The sequence below is a fragment of the Lynx canadensis genome, chromosome C1 (assembly GCF_007474595.2).
Source record: "Lynx canadensis isolate LIC74 chromosome C1, mLynCan4.pri.v2, whole genome shotgun sequence".
Taxonomy (NCBI): Eukaryota; Metazoa; Chordata; class Mammalia; order Carnivora; family Felidae; genus Lynx; species Lynx canadensis.
This window is the reverse complement of record NC_044310.1, coordinates 36,095,122-36,113,341: the sequence shown is the minus strand read 5'-3', so window position 1 is coordinate 36,113,341 and position 18,220 is coordinate 36,095,122. Positions and strand designations below refer to the sequence as shown.

General features: G+C 38.5%; 1 protein-coding gene across 8 annotated transcripts in view; it reads right to left on the bottom strand.

Moving 5' to 3' along the window:
* MAST2 (microtubule associated serine/threonine kinase 2) overlaps positions 1 to 18,220 on the bottom strand; it is a 225,052-nt gene that overhangs the window by 50,005 nt on the left and 156,827 nt on the right. For all 8 annotated transcript variants that reach the window (XM_030323924.1, XM_030323925.1, XM_030323927.1 and 5 more), the window contains one exon: positions 7,625 to 7,716. In XM_030323924.1, coding sequence (XP_030179784.1) covers positions 7,625 to 7,716 — 92 coding nt within the window. The remainder of the gene's footprint in view (positions 1 to 7,624; positions 7,717 to 18,220) is intronic.

Below are 18,220 nucleotides of genomic sequence, written 5' to 3'. Positions count from 1 at the left end.
GGTTCTTTGAGAAGACCAACAAAATGGATAAACCTCTAGCTAGGCTAAGAAAAAGAGAGAGAAGACAGAAATCACTAATATTAGAAATTAGGGGCACCTGGATGGTTTAGTCGGTTAAGGGGCCAACTTCAGCTCAGGTCACAATCTTGTGGTCTGTGAGTTTGAGCCCCACATCGGGCTCTGTGCTGGCCCCTGGAGCTTGCTTCTGATTCTGTGTCTACCTCTCTCTCTGCCCCTTCCCTGCTTGCTCTCTGTCTCTGTCTCTGTCTCTCTCTCTCTCTCAAAAGTAATAAACATTTAAAAAAAAATTTTTTTAAAGAAAAATTAAACAAGAGACATCAATACAGAGTCCATGGACATTAAAAGGATAATAGAGCGATGCTGTGAACAGCCCTGTGTCCATAAATATGATAACCTAGATTAAATAGACCAATTCCTTAAAAATCAAAATCTACCAAAGCTCTGGCAACAAACAGGCAATCCGAATAGGCTTCTATTAAAGAAAGTAATCAATAATTAATAACCTTCCAAAACAGAAAATACCAGGCCCAGATGTACTCAATCAAACACTTAGTAAGAAATTATAACAGCACTCCACAATCTCCTCCAGAAGACAGAAGCAGAGGGGACTTAACTTACTCTATGAGCCACAATTATCCTAATACCAAAACCAGGCAAAGACATTACAAGACAAAAACTAAAGACCAATCTCTCTCATGAAAGATGTAAAATCCCCCCCCAAAATATTAGCAAATGAAAGCCAACAATGCATAAAAGAAATTATACACCATAACAAGGGGGGATCTATCCCAGGTATGCAAGGCTGGTTCAACATTTGAAAATTAATCAGTGTAATCCATCAAACCAACAAGCTAAAGAAGCAAAATCAAATGAGCATATTGGGGCCCCTGGGTGGCTTAGTCAGTTGAGCATCTGACTTCAGCTCAGGTCATGATCTCACAATTCATGAGTTTGAGCCCTGCATCAGGCTCACTGTTCTCAGTGCAGAGCCTACTTTGATCTTCTGTCCCCCTCTCTCTCTGCCCCTCCCCAGCTTGTGCTCTCTCAAAAATAAATAAAACATTTAAATTTTTTTTTTCAACGTTTTATTTTTTTTATTTTTGGGACAGAGAGAGACAGAGCATGAACGGGGGAGGGGCAGAGAGAGAGGGAGACACAGAATCGGAAACAGGCTCCAGGCTCCGAGCCATCAGCCCAGAGCCTGACGCGGGGCTCGAACTCACGGACCGCGAGATCGTGACCTGGCTGAAGTCGGACGCTTAACCGATTGCGCCACCCAGGCGCCCCAATAAATAAAACATTTAAATTTTAAAAATGATCATATTAACAGATGCAAAAAAAGTATTTGATAAAATCCAAAACCCATTCATGATTTTAAAAACTCAGCAAATTAGGAATAGAAGGAAAAGTTCATCAATTTGATAAAGAACACTTACAAAAAACCTACAGTTATCATCATACTTAATGGTGAGAAACTTGAAACTCTCCCACCATGTGGTACCTTCTCACCACTGCTTTTCAACATTGCAGTGGAAGTCCTAGCTAATGCAGCAAGATAAGGAAATAAAAAGTATACAGATTGAGAAGGGAGAAATAAAACTGTCTTTGTTCACAGAAGACATGATAGCCTATAGAGAAAATCTGAAAAAAAATCAGAAAACATCCTAGAACTAATAGGCTATTACAGCAAAAATTCAGGACACAAGGTTAATGTACAAAAGTCAACACTTTACTATATACTCTCAATGAACATGTGGAAATATAAATTAAAAGCCTATTGCCATTCACATTACCACTCCCCAAAAATGAAATACTTAGTTATAAATCCAACAAAATATGTGTAAGATCTAAATGAGGAAAACTACAAAGTTCTGATGTTTGATATCAAAGAAGAACTGCATAAATGGAGAGGGATTCCATATTCATAGATAGGGGGACTCAATATTGTCAAGATGTCAGCTCTTCCCAACTTGATCTATGGATTCAACACAATTCCAATCAAAATCCCAGCAAATTATTTTGTGGACGTTGAGAAACTGATTCTAAAGTTTATATAGAGAAGCAAAAGACCCAAAAATAGCCAACTCAATATTGAAGAAAAAGAACAAAGTTGGAGAACTAATGCTATCCAACTTCAAGACTTACTATAAAGCTGTGGTAATCAAGACTGTGTGGTACTGGATAAAGGAAAGACAGATTAATGGAACAATATAGACACAGAACAGACAGGCAGAAACAAAACCACATAAATACAGTAAACTGATCTTTGACAAAAGAGCAAAAGCAACAAAACAAAACAAATTTAAAAAAAAACACAATCTTTTCAACAAATAGTGCTGGAACAAGTGGACATGCACAAGCAAAAAAAAAAAAAAAAAAAAGATATAGACCTTCATAAAAACTCAAATGTATCACAGACCTAAACCTTGATGACCCTGGCTATGGCAATGACATTTTAGGCACAACACCGAAGGCATGATCCATGAAAGAAACAATTAAGTTGGGTTTTCATTAAAATTAAAATTAAAAACTTCTGCTATGCAAAAAAGAATAAGGCAACAAGCCAAAGACTAGGAGAACATGTTTGCAAAAGGCCTCTGATAAAAGACTGTGATCCAAAATAATACAAAGAACACTTAAATCAATGATAAGAAAACAACCTGATTAAAAAACAAGCAAAAAATGTGAACAGACACGTCACCAAAGAAGATGACAAGTAAGCATATGAAAAGATGTTCAGGGGCACCTGGGTGGCTGAGTTGGTTAAATGTCCGACTCTTGATATCGGCTCAGGTCATGATCTCACCAATCAAGAGACTGAGCCCCGCGTCAGGCTCTGCACTAACAATGTGGAGTGTGCTTGGGATTCTGTCTCTCCCTGTCTCTCTGCCCCTCCCCTGCTTGTGCAGGCGCTCACTAGTTCTCTCTCTCTCAAAATAAACATAAAAAGATGTTCAACATCATATGCCATTAGGGATATGCAAATTGAAACGAGATACCACTACAAACCTATTAGAATAGCCTAAGTCCAAAACACTGATAACATCAAATGTTGGTGAAGATGTGGAGCAACAGGAACTCTAACTCACTGCTGGTGGGAACGCAAGATAGTACAGACACTTTGGAAGATAGTTTGGCAGTTTCTTACAAAATTAAACATACCCTTAACCACATGTTCCAGCAATCAAGCTCCTTGGTATTTATCCAAATGAACTGAAAACTTATGTCCACAAAAACTCTGCACACAGATGTTTATAACAACTTTATTCATAATTGCCAAATTTGGAAGCCACCAAGATATCCTTCAGTAGGTGAACGGGTTAATAAACTGTGGTACATTGGACAATGGAATATTATTACTCAGTGCTAAAAAGAAATGAGCTATCAAGGCATGGTAAGACATGAAGGACTCTTAAAATGCATATTACTAAGTAAAATGAGCCAATCTGAAAAGGTCTCATACTATATTATTCCAACTATATGACATTCTGGAAGAAGCAAAACTATGGCAACAGTGAAAAGATTAGTGGATGCCAGGGGTTGGAGGTAGGGAGGGATGAAAAGGCAGAGCACAGGGAGTTTTTACATCAGTGAAACTATTCTCTGTGATAATACAATGACAGATACATGTCATGTACAACACCAAGAGTGAACTCTAATGTAAATTATGGAGTTTGAGGGATAATGATGTGCCAGTGTAGGTTAATCGATTTTAACAAATATACCACTCTGGTGCAGGATATTGATAGTGGGGGAAGCTATATGCTATGGGACAGGGTATATGGGAACTCTCTGTGTTTTCTGCTCAATTTTGCTGTAAGCCCAGAAACTGCTCTAAAAAACAAAGTTTATTAATTAAAAAACAACAACAACAACAACGAACTAGGAAGGTTCTATTTCCAGAATTACTAAGTACCTACTAAACTGACCTTGTAGTAGTTATAATCTACTTACACATAGTATTTAATAATAAATTGAACTGTATGGAATAAATAGACCTACTTTCAAGTCAACAGGCCTCACATTACTCAACAGATTCCAGACTTAAAATTAAAGTTGAAGGGTCTTAGGACATCTTGTGGACCCAAATATCACGATGTATTAAGACTGGAGAATATAATCTAATGTGAAGTTTGATTTGCATGGAACAATCAGTGCTGCTTTTCTCAATATCTAGGTAAGTAGAGAGTCTACAGCCATGAATTGGGCTTTTAAGTCAATTCTTCCCTGGGTCTGAGGCCCACCTGGATTTTCTACAGTGATCTGGGGAGAGATGATGATGATGACAGGTCACATTTATGGAGTACAAACTATGTTACATGTATTAACTCAAAGCTAGAGTCTACAGCCCTAGGCAGGCTGAAAAGAGCAGATGATGTTCTCAATCAAAGCCACTTCAATAGGGAAGATTTAGTCCTGAACTCTAACTGCCAGGAATCTAAATAAAGAGACAATCATCTCAGAGAGGAGCAGACACTAGTAACATGCGCAGAATTCACATTATAGTTATGAAATAATGTATAAGGTCTATACAAGCTAAATTTATTTCTATAGATGAAAAGGCCAGGTCAGAGATATATGCTGTTTTTACAAAGTTCCAGTGTAGAGTGCACATAACCCAGTCAATTTGAGGGGGAACATACCTAAACACAATGAGAGCTTTACTTTACAGGCTCAGTATGCCTCCAATTCCCTGGTCCCCCCTGTGCTCTTGTGGTGTCTTCTAATATGAGAGTTAGTGTTTGAGAGTTTTATTGATTTCTGGAGAAGGGCCATGAGCACACTGAACAGCTGGATTTGAGCCCAGTAAAGTGAGACCTTTGTCCCAAGGACAAAAATCAATTTCAGAACCACAAGACTCTCATTGTACTTAGACAACTACTCCACATGCACCCTCATTTTCCTTCCTCCAAAGACACAGTAAACTGTGAGAAAAGAGACAAACCCAAGTGAAACAGGTCTGTCTTATCTGGCTTGATGACGAGCTGTTTCACTGCTGTGGTTTTTGTTTGTTTTTTTAATGTTTATTTCTATTTTTTTTCTATTGTAATCTGTACTTTTATGCTATTTTTTTTTTAATTCTCTTTCAATTCCTAAACATACGTCCTTACTTGAAATATTGCCCTATGCTCTGTGGACAATTTACAAACACTTAAAATATTTTCCAGGAAAATTTCATTTCATTTCAATTTGTGAATCCTTTAAGCCTTTTTTTTTTTTTTTTTTTAAATATCCAAGTTAGTTAGCATACAGTGCAATAATGATTTCAGGAGTAGATTCCAGTGATTCATTTCCTATGTATAACACCCAGTGCTCATCCCAACAAGTGTCTTCCTTAATGCCCCTTGTCCATTTAGCCCATCTCCCCACTCCTAACCCCTCCAGCAACCCTCAATTTGTTCTCTGTAAGAGTCTCTTATGTTTTGTCCCCCTCCTTGTTTTTGTATTATTTTTGCTTCCCTTATGTTCATCTGTTTTGTATCTTAAATTCCTCGTATGAATGAAGTCATATGGTATTTGTTTTTCTCTGACTAGTTTCACTTAGCATAATACCCTCTAGTTCCATCCACAGAGTTACAAATGACAAGATTTCATTCTTTTTGATTGCCGAGTAATACTCCATTGTATATATATTCACCACATCTTCATCCATTCAGCTGTCAATGGACATTTGGGTTCTTTCCATACTTTGTCTATTGTCGATAGTGCTGCTATAAACATTGGGGTGCATGTCCCCCTTTGAAACAGCACACCTGTATCTCTTGGATAAATACCTAGCAGTACAATTGCTGGGTCATAAGGTAGTTCTATTCTTAATTTTTTGAGGAACCTCCATACTCCTTTTCCAGGGTGGCTGTACCAGTTTGCATTCCCACCAGCAGTGCAAAAGGGATTCTCTTTCTCTGCATCCTTGCCAACATCTGTTGCTCCCTGAGTTGTCAATTTTAGCCATTCTGACTGGTGTGAGGTGGTATTTCATTGTGGTTTTAATTTGTATTTCCCTGATGATGAGTGATGTTGAGCATCTTTTCATGTGTCTGTTAGCTATCTGGATGTCTTCTTTGGGAAAGTGTCTATTCATGTCTTTTGCCCATTTTTTTCACTGGATTATTTGTTTTTTGGGTGTTGAGTTTGGTAAGTGCTTTATAGATTTTGGATACTAACCCTTTACCTGATATGTCATTTACAGATATCTTCTCCCATTCTGTTGGTTGCCTTTTAGTTTTGCTGATTGTTTCCTTCGCTGTGCAGAAGCTATTTATTTTTATGAGGTCCCAATAGTTCATTTGTTTATTTCTATTTTTGAAAGAGCACAAGCGGGGGAAGGGCAGACAGAGGGGAGGGGCAGACAGAGGGGGACAGAGGATCTGAATCAGGCTCTGTGCTCACAGCAGTGAGGGCTTGAACTCACAAACTGTGAAATCATGACCTGAGCCGAAGTCAGAGAGATACTTAACCGCTGAACCACCCAGGTGTCCCGCTTTGGTACTCTTTTATTGCCCAAAGACTGACAAGGCCCATGGCTTACCAAACCCAGGCAGCAAGCTCTAAGTGGCTTCCCACGGTTTCAAGCCTGCTCCATTTCCATTACCCCTAGGTCTGGAATTTCCACTGTAAATAATGTAGCAACGAACAGTGTTTAACCATGCAGCAACCCCTTTAGCAAACGCTCCCCTGGGATGCAAAAATACATGTCTAGGCTAAAATATATGTCTAACTCAAATGAAGTCTTCTGCCTTATAATTTTTTTATATTCCTCAGTCATAGGTAAATAAATCAGTCCTCATACTGGCTAGAGGAGCTCACGTTCCAAAAGGAGGAGAGTCTGAATACATGAGATCATTTGCTTCAATTTCAGTATGTGAAATCAATACCAACATAAATATTCCTCTCACTTTTGTTGACTCCTTTTCTATTTTTTATGAGTTTATTTAAAAAAATTTTTAATGTCTATTTTTGAGAGAGAGAGAGAGTGAGCATAAGCAGGGGAGGGGCAGACAACGAGGGAGATACAGAATCCAAAGCAGGTTCCAGGCTCTGAGCTGTCAGCACAGAGCCCGACACAGGGCTCAAACTCACAATCCATGAGATCATGATCTGAGCCAAAGTCAGACACTTAGCCGACTGAGCCACTCAGGTGCCCCTGTTGAATCCTATTCTAACAGAGAGAAAGTTATCAGGAGTTCCATGAAGCAGAAAACCATCTTTGTGAGGACTTCCCCTTGGCCATGGTAGGACAAAATGTTAATGAAGCCCTCTTCACATGGCTCCAGATGACTAGAATCGTAACACATTCTCAGTATACCAGAACAGAGGCCATGAACCCAGGATACATACCTGGCCCCAAGATATGTACAAGACCAAAAGAAAAGGTGGCAGGTTTAGGCAAGAAACACCTAAGTCAAAAACAGACTGAACACATTCTCCCATAGAAAGCATGCCCATGAATTCTGTATGCCTCAGTCAGCCACATGAAATGACAATGTGATGTGCTGAACTACACAAAGTGAGAAGTAGGAAAGAAATTAGGCGTCACTGACCACTCGTTTCATTCTGCCTGTCCTTTTTATCATTCCACCTTTCTTAACCTTCAAGCACTCACCTGTGTGGCCATGGAGTGGTGAGTGTGGCCGTGGTAGTGTAGGTGATGTGCTAGAGGTCACAATCAAACTCTTACGGTTACTTGTCCGACAACTGCAATGAAAACACAAATGTCAGTTATAACAGGGGCCCACCTTGGGCTCAAGGAACTTAAATGGCTATTGAAGAACAAAAGGGTGACACCATTACATGAGCTGAGCAGTATACCACTTTCAACTGAACCAGGTCAGCAAATCTTGTTTGCCCCAGAAAGATTTCATAATTCATTGTGTTCCACCTTATAATAATTTGTCACCGTCTTGACTTTTGTATTACTACTGCACTTTTCCAATGTTTAGATTTTGCTTCCCAAGAAAACACAAGGAGCTCCTCTAAAGGTAACAACCATGTCTTAAATAGTTTCTAAAGAAGAATGGTCATGGTAAATTTGATTTAGAAAACAAAAAATACAAGTCACATTCTCATATCTCATAGAAATTAATGTTCTTGCCATAAAAATAAAACCATTAACTTAACCTGTGAAATTTATTTCTTAAAAACTGCTTAATCACTGAATGAAGTAATACTTTCATTTCACCATAAATTTTAGAACAGGCCTGGGTTCCTTCTAAAAACTCTTTCCATTACATGTTAATGCCTGAGGCTTTTTCTTGTAGTTGGGAGAAAAACAAAGCATGATGAAAAGCCACCTTATGCTGTACCTGCCAATGAAACCTTATGCTGTACCTGCCAATGAAAACTGTACATAAATTTATTTGAAAGGCAATTTGGGAAGCTTGCCATTTATATTCATCCAAATATTTACCAAATACCTACTTTGCACCAGACAGTGTTCTAGATGCTAGGGAAGCAACAAGAAACAAGAGAAAGTTTCTGTCCTCAAACTGGCGTACTGCTTGAAGAAAGACAAAGATAGAGGAGTGGAGGGAAGGGGTAGAATGTTCAAGAAATAGTAAAGTGGGTGACAGGAGGGGAGAATGACAGGAAAAGGAATAGCTTATAAAGGCTATGGGGGTAGGTCACAGCCAGACTCTGTAGGACTGGTAGACGGTCATAAAAAACTATTGGAAATGTGAGGAGAAACTACTGAAAGGATTGAGATCAATCTCAAGAATGCAATTATGATTAGAAATAATAAATACTCTTTCCTAAGAAACCATGAGGACGAATCTAATCATGTCTTACAGCCCTCATTATCTCAGTCACCATCATATCTCCAAGCTTCGCTTTCTCAATTTGACACAGTCTCCCTCTATTCTCTGATCTTCCAACAAAAAAGCTTACACTGTGCCTCCCATGAACTCATTCTGTCGTCAGCAAACTCCCTATATTCTCAACTTCTTTGTTCAAAAATCACTTTAAATTCTAGTTCTAATTAAAACTTGGCCCAACACACACACACACACGACACCACAGTCCTGGTGAAATCCGAACACTTTCAAACCCAGCTTTCCATCTATTTTACAACCGCACTCAGGCAGCTGAAGAGGACTAAAGAAAAATCCAAAATCATGCTGGCTACTGTCTCTTTATATTTATGATAAATATCAAGTGGGTCTCATCAACCATACTACAGTCACCTAGGCAATGTGCGTTCTTCTCTCTCTCTCTCTCTCTCTCTCTCTCTCTCTCTCTCCAAGACAACTAATTTGCACCTTCTCTCCAAACCTCTAGTACTCCTTCCCCAAATCTCATCCTCATATGCTGACTTTGCTTTTTATCCAACTGGGTGTAAAAAGAAACAACACAAGGGGCTCCTGGGTGGCTCAGTCAGTTGAGTGTCCAACTTCGGCTCAGGTCATGATCTCACGGTTTGTGAGTTTGAGCCCTGCGTCAGGCTCTGTGCTGACAGCTCAGAGCCTGGAGCCTGCTTCAGATTCTGTGTCTCCTCTCTCTCTGCTCCTCCCTTGCTCACACGTTCTCTCTCAAAAATAAATAAAGATTAAAAAAAACCACAAAAATATTTCATATTCCTGCTCTACAAATCCACCAACCTAAATTTGTACCCATATACTCATTTCTTATCTACAACAGCAGAAGGAAGACCATACTCCTATTGAAGGCAACTCCTTGAATCTCCTCCTTAAGAAGTCTGCACCTCCACTGCCCTCCCTCTCCTATGCCATGAATTTCTACTTCCTACTGAACCATTCTCATCATCATAAAAACATGCTGTCATTTCTTCAATCTCAAGAAAATAAAAAGAGGGGTGCCTGGGTGGCTCAGTCGGTTAAGCGTCCAATTTCGGCTGATGTCATGATCTCACGGTTCATGGGTTCGAGCCCCGCATCAGGCTCTGTGCTGACAGCTTAGAGCCTGGAGCCTGCTCTGGATTCTGTATTCCTCTCTCTCTCTGCCCCTCCCCACTCAGGCTCTTTCTCTGTCTCAAAAATAAATAAACATTAAAAAAAATTTTTTTTAAAGAAAGAAAATAAAAAGAAAATCTTTCACAGACTTCCCTGACTTGTGCAGTTCTTTCCTCCCCTGTTTAGGAAAGAGTCCATGTAGGTAATTCTGTACTTGTCACTTTCACACCTTCATTTCCTATTGTTAGTCCATTCTAAACAGTCATCCCCATCTTTGCCATTAAAACCACTGTTATCAAAATCACCAGTGATTCTGACCCTCATTTCATGTAACCTCTCAACATCATTTGCAGTTTCAACTCCCTCTTTAAAAAAAAAAAATTGGGATATAATTTGCATTCAAGAAAATATATAGATCTTAAGTGTTCTGTTCAATGAGACAATTATATACATCCATATAACATCTGAAACAAAAGACGGAAATATTCTATTACCCCAGAAATTCCCATGTGACCCTTTTCCAGTCAACCCCCTCGTCCCTCAACTACTTTCTTCTATCACCATGTTATTAATTTTGTTTTACTGGATCTCCTATAATTAGAATTGTACACCATGTATTTTTGTGTGTGTTTGGCTTCTTTTGTTCAACCTAATATGTGTAACTCTTCCTGAGATACTTTTCTTTGTTTAGTTTCTGGGACCTGATGATTTCCTGGTTTTCTTCCTCTCACTAGCTGCTCATATTTTATTCTCCTTTACTTGTTCCTTCTCTTCCTGACCTCTAAATAATTTAGTACTGAGGCTCAGATGTGAAATATCTTTTTTCTCTCCCTATACACACTCCCTAAATGATTTTTTTCCAGTTTTCCAGTTTTAAATCTTTGATGTTGATGATACCCAGCATTTTATTGCTGACTCTGTGCTCTCTCCTGTGAGTGCAAGACTCATATATTCAAGTGCCTATTTGACATCTCCAACTGGATGCCTTAAAAGGCATCTCAAACTCACACTTCCACAACAGAGCTCTTGAATTTCTAAAATCTGCTACTCCTCCCTACATTGTACTATCTCATTTATCTCATTGTATGGAACCACCATTCCTCCAGATGCTTAGGCAAAAACCTATGAATCGTTGCTTATTCTCTTTTCTTCACACCCACATCCAAAACAACCAGCAAGTTCTGTGGAATTATACCCTAAAAATATATCCTGTGTCCAAGCCATTCTATTTCCAATACTACCACTACTTCAGTTAAAGTCTATAAGATATTTTTTTAAAATTTTTTAATGTTTATTTATTTTTGAGAGTGGGGGGAGCGAGGGAGGGAGGGAGGAACAGAGGGAGAGGTAGACACAGAATCCGAAGCAGGCTCTGAGCTGTCAGCAAAGGGTCTGATGCAGGGCTTGAACTCACAAACTGTGAGATTGTGACCTAAGCTGAAGTCGGATGCTTAACTGACTGAGCCACCCAGGTGTCCCAAACTCTATAAAAGATTTCTAAATGATTTTCCTTCCACTTTTGTTCTTCTTACTCATTCCCCTGCCCCTACCAGTCTATTCTTCACCTCAGCCATAGTAATATTTTAAAAACCATAGATGAAATTATGTGAATTCCTTGTTTTAAAACCCCAATGGCTTCCCATCATACGTGGAATATAATTTGGACTCCTTACCACAGTCATTCAAATTAACCCTACTGTAAAGAATTTTGGGGGGCACCTGGGTGGTTCAGTCAGTTAAGCATCCAACTCTTGACTTCAGCTCAGGTCATGATCTCATGGTTGTGAGATCGAGCCCCACATCCAGCTCTGCACTGAGGGAGCAGAGCTTGCTTAGGATTCCCTCCCTCTCTCTGCCCACCTCTCCCCCTAGCTCACGTGCACACTTGTGCACACATGCACGTGCTCCTTCTCAAACTAAATAAACCTAAAAAAAATTTTTTTTAAGAATTTTTTTTTGGGGAGCACCTGGGTGGCTCAGTCAGTTAGGTGTCCAACTTTGGCTCAGATCAAGATCTCTTGGTTTGTGGGTTCAAGCCCCACATCACGCTCTGTGCTGACAGCCCAGGGCCTGGAGCCTGCTTTGGATTCTATGTCTCCCCTCTTTCTCTGCTTCTTCCCCACTCATGCTCTGTTTCTCTTTCTCTGTCTGTCAAAAACGAATAAGCATTTAAACAAAAAGATTTTTTTTTTTTTTAAATTAAGGATCTTAGGTAAGGTTTTGTATTTTGGGTTTTCTTAAAAAGAATCATACCTATGCTTATTCAATCTCTTGTTCTAAGGGCAAGTAAGATCTAAATATTCTCAAGAAAATAAACTCTAGACCCTTCAAGTTCTGAACATGAGACATTTTACAGAATGTACATATGAAATTATACTGACCATTGAAAAGCTTACCCAGATCAAAGGAATCCTGAGTAGGAAGATATCTCAGAGACTTCTGTACTTCAGGTCACTATTCCCTCAACAGTTACCCTTCCCTCCTTGACTTACTCAGTTTTACCCAATTTTTAGAAAGTATGAGCTCAGATTAGGTTTTATGTGAATTTTCCTTTATTCTTTCAAGCAGAAAAATGTTTCTCTTCCTCGCACCCCCTTAGCACTTGTGGCTTATCCTATTCACAGTCTTAGTGTCACTGTGGTACACTAGAAAGAGACACAGGACTTTGCAATTAGAAGATCTGAGTTTGAGATTGGCTGTTTGACCTTGAACAAGCCTCATAAATTCTCATGCTCTGGTGTTCTAAAATATAAAATGAAGATAATATAAACCTTATGTGTCATTCTGGACTTTTCTCTTTCTTTTATATATCAACCCATCATAAATTTTGAAGGCCTTAACATCAAAATATATCCAAATTCTGATCATTTCTTACTTCTTTCACCATTACCACCTTGGACCAAGCTACCATCATCTTTTATTTGAATTAAGTAAAATAGCTTCCTCACTGGTATTCGTGTTTCCACTCTTGTTCCCTTGTCATCTATTCTTAACAAAACACCCTTTAAAATATAAATCAGAAAAGACTTCCACTTCCAATCATGATGGAATAACAAATAATATATTTACCCTCTCACCTTATATAACTAATAAGCTGAATTAAAAAAAAAACAATTTTCAGACATTGGACAAGTAGTAATTCAGGATAGTGATCGCTAAGAGAAGAGATTACCTGAGGTTACTATCTGAAAAGACCTCCCAGCAACAGTGCAGGGAGGACGTGACCTGCACAGGGCCTGTCAGTGTCCCTGAATTGAAAAAACTACCCAAGAGAAGGAGGTGAAAATTCCTCAGTGTATACATAGGGTTAGGAATAGTTTGTGTTCCTACCAGGCAGAAGGAGAAAACCTGGTAATTCATGGTACAGCAGCAAGAAAATATTAGTCCCAAATGTTACTCTGGTCTTACCTAACAAAGCTTAAAAGCAATCCTTAAAAAGATCAAACTATTTCCAAGTAACTTAACTGTGTCCCAGAACAAGGCTCAAAAATATGGAAAGCAATAAAAAATGACATACCTGATAAACGGTTAGTATCCAAAATATATAAAGAAGTTATAAAACTCAACACCCTCCCCAAAAAATAATCCAGTTAAAAAATGGGCAGAAGACATGAACAGACATTTTTTCCAAAGAAGACATCCAGATGGCTAACAGACATATGAAAAGATGCTCAACATCACTCATCATCAAATTAATACAAATCAAAACTACAGTAAGATATCACCTCAAACCAGTCAGAACAGCTAAAATTAATAACACAAGAAACAGCAGGTATTGATGAGGATGCAGAGAAAGGGGAATTTTCTCACACTGTTGGTGGGAATGCAGACTGGTGTAGCCACTCAAAAACAGTATAGAGATTCCCCAGAAGGTTAAAAAATAGAACTACTCTATAATCCAGCAATTGCACTACTAGGTATTTACCCAAAGGACACAAAAATATTAATTCAAAGAGATATATGCACCCCAATGTTAATAGCATCATCATCAACAGCCAAATTAAGGAAAGAGCCCAAATGTCCATTGACTGATGGTGTATATGTGTGAGTGTATATATACACAATGGAATATTACTCAGCCATAAAAAAGAATGAAATCTTGCCATTTCTAATGATGTGGATGGAGCTACAGAGTATTATACCAAGCAAAATAAATCAGACAAATATCATATGATTTTACTCATGTGTGGAATTTAAGAAACAAAACAAACGAACATGGAAAAAGAAAAAAAAGAGAAGAAAACCAAGAAACAGATTTTTAACTATAGAGAACTGATGGTTACCAGAGAAGAGGTGGGTGGGGGGATGGGTTAAATATGTGATGGGGATTAAGGAGAGCACTTGTTGTAATGAGTACCAGGCATTGTATGGAAACATTGAAATCATTCAATTGTATACCCGAGACTATTATTACATTGTATGGTAACTAAATGGAATTAAAAAAAAAAAAAAAAAAAAAAAAAGGAATATGTTCAGCATATAAGCTAAAATTCATGGTTGTATATATAATAAAAAATTACTAGACATGGAAAAAAGCAGGAAAATATGACCCATAATTAAGGGGGAAATCAATAGACCCAGAAATGACACAGATGATAGAATTAACAGAATATTAAAACTGTTATTATAAATATATTTCATATTTTCAATAAGGTATAGGAAGGTATGAACATGTAAAGGAGAGATTATAGATGACATTTACAAAACACACAAAAAAACTTCTAGAGATTAAGAGTCTCAGATGAAAATTAAACTGGATGGCACTAACAGAGACGAAGCACTGCAAAAGAAAAGATTAGTGAATGTAAGCATAGCAAGAGAAACTATGCAAAATGAAACAGAGGAAAGAGAATTTTTAAAAATGGAAAGAGCAAAAGTGAGCAGTGGGACAACTTTAAGAAGACTAGATGAGTAATTAGAGTCTCTAAAAGGGAGGGAGGGACATAAAAAATATTTGAAGAAATAACTGCTGAATAATTTCTAAATTTGATGATAATTATAAACTCACAGATCCAAGAAGCTCAATGAACCCCAAGCACAAGAAGCATGAGGGGGGGCGCCTGGGTGGCTCAGTCAGTTAAGTGTCCAACTCTTGATTTTGGGTCAGGTCATGATCTCCTGGTTTGTGGGATTGAGCCCCACATCAGGCTCCACACTGACAGCATGGAGCCTACTTGGGATTCTCTCTCTTCCTCTCTGTCCCTCCTGTGCTCATTCTCTCATAAATAAATAAATAAACTTAAAAAAAATAGAAACATGAGTAACCAGTGTACATCATAATCAAATTACTTAGAACCAGTGATAAAATCTTAATAGCACCACATAGAAAAATTATGTAATACACAGAAGCACAAAAATAACAATGACAACAGATTTCTCATTAGAAAAAGATGCAAGCCAGAAGACGGTAAAGAAACATCTTAAAGTACTGAACCCAGAATTTAATACCAAGCAAAAATATCTCTCAAAAAGGTAGTCAAAATAAAGACTTTTTTACACATACAAAAGAAGAACTAATTCATTACCAACAGACCTGTACTATGATAAATATTAAAGAAAGGCCTTCAGGGAGAAGGACATGACACCAGATAGAAATCTGGATCTACACAAAGGAAAGAAAAGCACCAGAAATTGCGAATATGTGGGTCAATATAAATCACTTGTTTTTATTTTTAATATCTCTTTACAGGGGGCGCCTGGGTGGCGCAGTCGGTTAAGCGTCCGACTTCAGCCAGGTCACGATCTCAGCCAGGTCACGATCTCGCGGTCCGTGAGTTCGAGCCCCGCGTCGGGCTCTGGGCTGATGGCTCAGAGCCTGGAGCCTGTTTCGGATTCTGTGTCTCCCTCTCTCTCTGCCCCTCCCCCGTTCATGCTCTGTCTCTCTCTGTCCCAAAAATAAAATAAAAACGTTGAAAAAAAATTAAAAAAAAAAAAAACATATCTCTTTACAGGATAATTGAGTTTTAAAGGAAATATAATTTACTGTGGGCTTTACATACATATGTAGATATAAAATGTGGGACAGCCACAGCACACAGGCTGGGAGGGAAGAATGGAAGTGTACCATTGTGAGGCTCTTACATTAAATGTGAAGTGATATACTACTTGAAGGTAAACTGCGACAAGTCAAAATTTTATATCTAAACACTAATGCAACTACCAAAAAAAGTATAGTTAATAAGACAACGAAGAAAATAAAATGAAATCATAAAATATACTCAATCCAAAAAAAGGCAGAAAAAGGAGAAAGGAAAAAACAAGTACAGCAGGACCAAAAAGAAAACAAATAGCAAGATAATAGACTTAAGCCAATTATACCAATAACCACATAAAGTATAAGTGTAATATACATACACTGTCAGATTGGACAAAATAGCGGGACCAAACTATATGCTGTTTATTATTTGTGGCAGCCAAACCTAGAAACTACCTCAAATATCCACTGACATGAATGATAAATCATAATACACCCATATAGTAGACAACTACTCAGCAATAAAAAGGAATGAACTACTGATTCACACAGTGGATAGATCACAAAATAGGCTGAAAGTAAAAAGAAGCCAGACATAAAAGAGTACATACTGAATGATTCCATTTATATAAAATTTAAGAAAATGCTATCTACAGTGACAGCAGATTAATGGTTGCCTGTCCAGAGGCAAGGGAGGGATTATAAAGAGGCATGAGGAAATTTGGGGGACTTATAGATAGGTTATCTTGACTGTCATAATGGGTTCACAGATGTATCCACATATCAAAACCCATCAAATTATATGCTTTAAACATGTATAATCTATTATGCTTCAATCATACCTCAATAAAGTTCTAAGAAAAAAAATTTTTATAATGTTTTTTATTTATTTTGAGAGAGCACAAGCAGACAAGGGGCAGAGAGAGGGGAACACAGGATCTGAAGCAGGCTCTGTGCTGACAGTAGTGAGCCTGATGTGGGGCTTGAACTCAGGAACCGCAAGGACAAGACCAGAGCCGAAGCTGGATGCTCAACTGACTGAGCCACCCAGGTACCCCCTAAATTTTTTAATATAAGCAGTATCAAAGTTACTCTTCTGCTTAAAATTCTCCCTGTCTCACTGAGAGTAAAAGTCAATGCTCTTATAGCAGCCTACAAGACTTTATGTGGTCTGGATCTCCATTTCCTCTCTCCCTTTTACTCACTCTATTCCAGATACATGGGCCTCCTCCCTTTCCTTAGAGTATGCCAAACCTTTACAAATGATATTTCCTTTGCCTATGTTTGCTCAGATAGCCTCATGGCTTGAACCCTCACCTCCGTCTGTCTTTCCTCAAGTGCAGTCTTCTCAATGAATTTTCCCCGAGTCATTCTATTTAAAATGTAATCTCCTCCCCAAACTCTCTATCTCCCTTTCACAATGTATTTTCTCAACAGAACTTACCACTATCTAACATACTATATATTTTGCACATATTGTTTGCTGTCTCTCTTCCCATTAAATAAAAAAAAATTTTTTTAATATTTATTTATTTTTGAGATACAGAAAGGGGGAGGGGCAGAGACAGAGGGAGGCATAGAATCCGAAGCAGGTTCCAGGCTCTGAGCTGTCAGCACAGAACGTGACACAGGGCTCAAACTCCTCAACTGAGAGATGACCTGAGCTAAAGTCTGACGCTCAACCGACTGAGCCACCCAGGCACCCCTATCTCTCTTCCTATTAGAGTCTAATTTCTAGGGGAGCCTGGGTGACTCAGTCGGTTAAGCATCTATCTTTGGCTCAGGTCATGATCTCACAGTTCATGGGTTCAAGCCCCGGGTCAGGCTCTGTGCTGACAGCTCAGAGCCTGGAGCCTGCTTCAGATTCTGTGTCTCCCTCTCTCTCTGCCCTTCCCCTGCCTGTGTTCTTTCTCTGTCTCAAAAATAAATAAACATTAAAAAAAAAAAAAAGAATCTAATTTCTAGGAGGCCAGGCAGGGGCTTGTGTATGCTTTGCTTACTGCTGTATTCCTCAATTCCTAGAACACTGCCTGGCACATGGCAGGCTCTCAAAATGTACTTGTTAAATGAACGAGTGGATGAATATGCTTTGTTACAAGGATTAAAATAAAAGAGGATACTTGTATACCTGGCACATGAAAGATATATCAAACCATTATGTTTAAACTTCTTGTGTATGAAAATGGAGATCTCTTGGCACTGCAGGGACAGATAATTGATTCTAACTTCATTTGCCATGATTTTATTTAAAATTTAAAATAAAATCCCCAACACTAAAGATCATATTTCCAAGCCACATGCCTTTTTATGAAGGTAC